Source organism: Limulus polyphemus, unplaced genomic scaffold (genome assembly GCF_000517525.1).
Source record: "Limulus polyphemus unplaced genomic scaffold, Limulus_polyphemus-2.1.2 Scaffold86, whole genome shotgun sequence".
Classification (NCBI taxonomy): domain Eukaryota; kingdom Metazoa; phylum Arthropoda; class Merostomata; order Xiphosura; family Limulidae; genus Limulus; species Limulus polyphemus.
The window spans coordinates 301,151-303,442 of NW_013665696.1; the positions used below are offsets into that span (position 1 = coordinate 301,151).

A 2,292-nucleotide genomic window follows, 5' to 3' on the forward strand; every position below is an offset into this window, starting at 1 on the left:
TGACTTGAGGTAAAAAGTGGTCAGAGCTTCACAACTTTATTTAATCATCTGACTTGAGGTAAAAAGTGGTCAGAGCTTCACAACTTTATTTAATCACCTGACTTGAGATTCAATACAGATGTCAGTCACGTACATATAAGTAGCTTATCACATTAAGCAAAATATAATAATTTATTTGGTTTCCATCTATACACATTTGGACAAATAATGTTTTACTGCTTTATTCTTCTTTAAAATTCAACCAAATTAGTCATGTAGCAAGATCTGCACTTAATATCTCAACTTGAGACACTATTGTAAGGTAAATGTTCCATTTTTTTACCTATTGTTTTAGAGAAATAAACTGTAAACATATCAATCCTGGTAAAGAATTAGAATTATCTAAATATCACTTTGTTAGTTCATCAGAACTTCTACATCAGTGATTAACTCATTTCTGTGTATTTAAATTGTTATAATGCGAGTTTCCTTGATAGATATAATGATATTATATTATGATATTAGTGTGTTGTTATATATATTGCAAAATATTCACAAAACAAATTCGCTTGTCATATAATCTTTCATAAGAATAAATCCCTGAAAAATCAAACAAAAAACCTTATATTAGATGTAACTAAAACTTCTTTAACCATCTCAAAACTGGTGGTGAGCATAATTAGAATATATGATATTAAACTCTTTTTTTAACTGGTTAAAAATACCTAAAAATAAGAATTCATACAAAAATAAAATAAAACTATTACAACTTTATAATAATAATAAAAACCTATATTGGAAAATTTTGAAAAACTTATGTTTTGACACTATTGTGATAACTTATTAATCCACTACATTCTAGACACACACACACACAAAAAGAAAATTTGGTTGAGGAGGATTTCATACCTATCAATATGACATATACATATATATCTATATACACACACATATATATATTTATTCTATATATTGATGGGGAAAAAATAATAACATTCTCCTACAGTCAGAAATGGAGGGTCTATATAAATACCACTGACTTTTCAAATACATTTTTCTATACTATATATGCAGCAAATTGCTAGTTAGTTCATAACTGTGTTGGTTAAAGCACTATCTGAAAGCACTAATTTTCTCTAGTTACAGAGAAAATAGGCAATTTCAACCACTTCTAGTTTGGTCAATTTTTAACAGACAAATACAAGAATATACCTAATATGTGTAATAAATGAACCCTACTGCTAAACCAATAGTATTAAAACAAGTCAGTAATTTGAGAGTTAAAGACACAAGAAAACAAAATTTTATTATGTTATTGTCTTACTTCACAGTTCCAGTTCACCCGAAATGTCAGGTTTGAGGTGACAATGTTGATTCAAAAACGTTATTATTATTCACGTTCTGTTTAATAATAAATATAAAGTCCACTAATTTATTGTAGTTAAATGTTTCTTACCAAGAAAGTAACATATATGTAATGTGATTACAAATTTCAGGGTCATAGACAACCATTTACTCTTAAATAAGCTCAGCCCTTTTTTCATTTTATATAGATATACATGTGTACCTGAGAATGATTGCACTAGTGATTGAAATGTTGTACCTGTTCTAAAAACAAATCACACTTACTGTGAAAGCTGTAAATTGTAATAAAATAAATATAAATTTTATTACAAAGTGTTGTTGTTTCATATTTTCTTGGATCCAAGAATATCAAAATGCCTTAAAACATTTCTGGAAAACTCTGCATTTAAATATAACTTACTTTTTTTCAATAAATCTTCTAGGCACTTAGTAATATGAGCCATCCATTCTGATTTTTCAGTAGCTGTGGCAGCATAAACAGCAAAAGATTTGGTTGGTGTTCTGATGAACCAGCCATTCTTTAATGCTTCGAGTGAGAGAGAAAGAAAACAATTTTGTTATAAAAATATGCAAGTTCCATATTTAAGACAAGAATTGTGAAAAACAAACAACACAAAAAACTTGTAAGTGAATACTAAGGTATAATATTAACATCATACTCACAAAAGTGATACAAAACTTGAAAATTGATGCAAGAGATAATGGAATTTTAATGGAGCAACTACCATGCAGTAGAGATTGCAACGTGTGTGTGTGTGTGTGTGTGTGTGTGTGTGTGTGTGTGTGTGTGTGTGTGTGTGTGTGTGTGTGTGAGAGAGAGAGAGAGAGAGAGAGAGAGAAGGAGGGAGGGAGAGAGCGTACGACGGACGGAACCGAAACGAAAGTACTAATAAAGTAATTAGTTACGTTAGTTAGTTAGGTTTAAGTTTTAAAGTTTTTAAACGGTTT

At 29.3% G+C, this 2,292-nt stretch overlaps 1 protein-coding gene across 2 annotated transcripts in view; it reads right to left on the reverse strand.

Annotated features, from left to right (window-relative positions):
• The window catches only part of LOC106468219 (pleckstrin homology domain-containing family F member 2-like), a 32,892-nt gene that overhangs the window by 10,728 nt on the left and 19,872 nt on the right, over window positions 1-2,292 (reverse strand). For both annotated transcript variants that reach the window (XM_013928637.2, XM_022397131.1), the window contains exon 5: window positions 1,745-1,870. In XM_013928637.2, coding sequence (XP_013784091.1) covers window positions 1,745-1,870 — 126 coding nt within the window. The remainder of the gene's footprint in view (window positions 1-1,744; window positions 1,871-2,292) is intronic.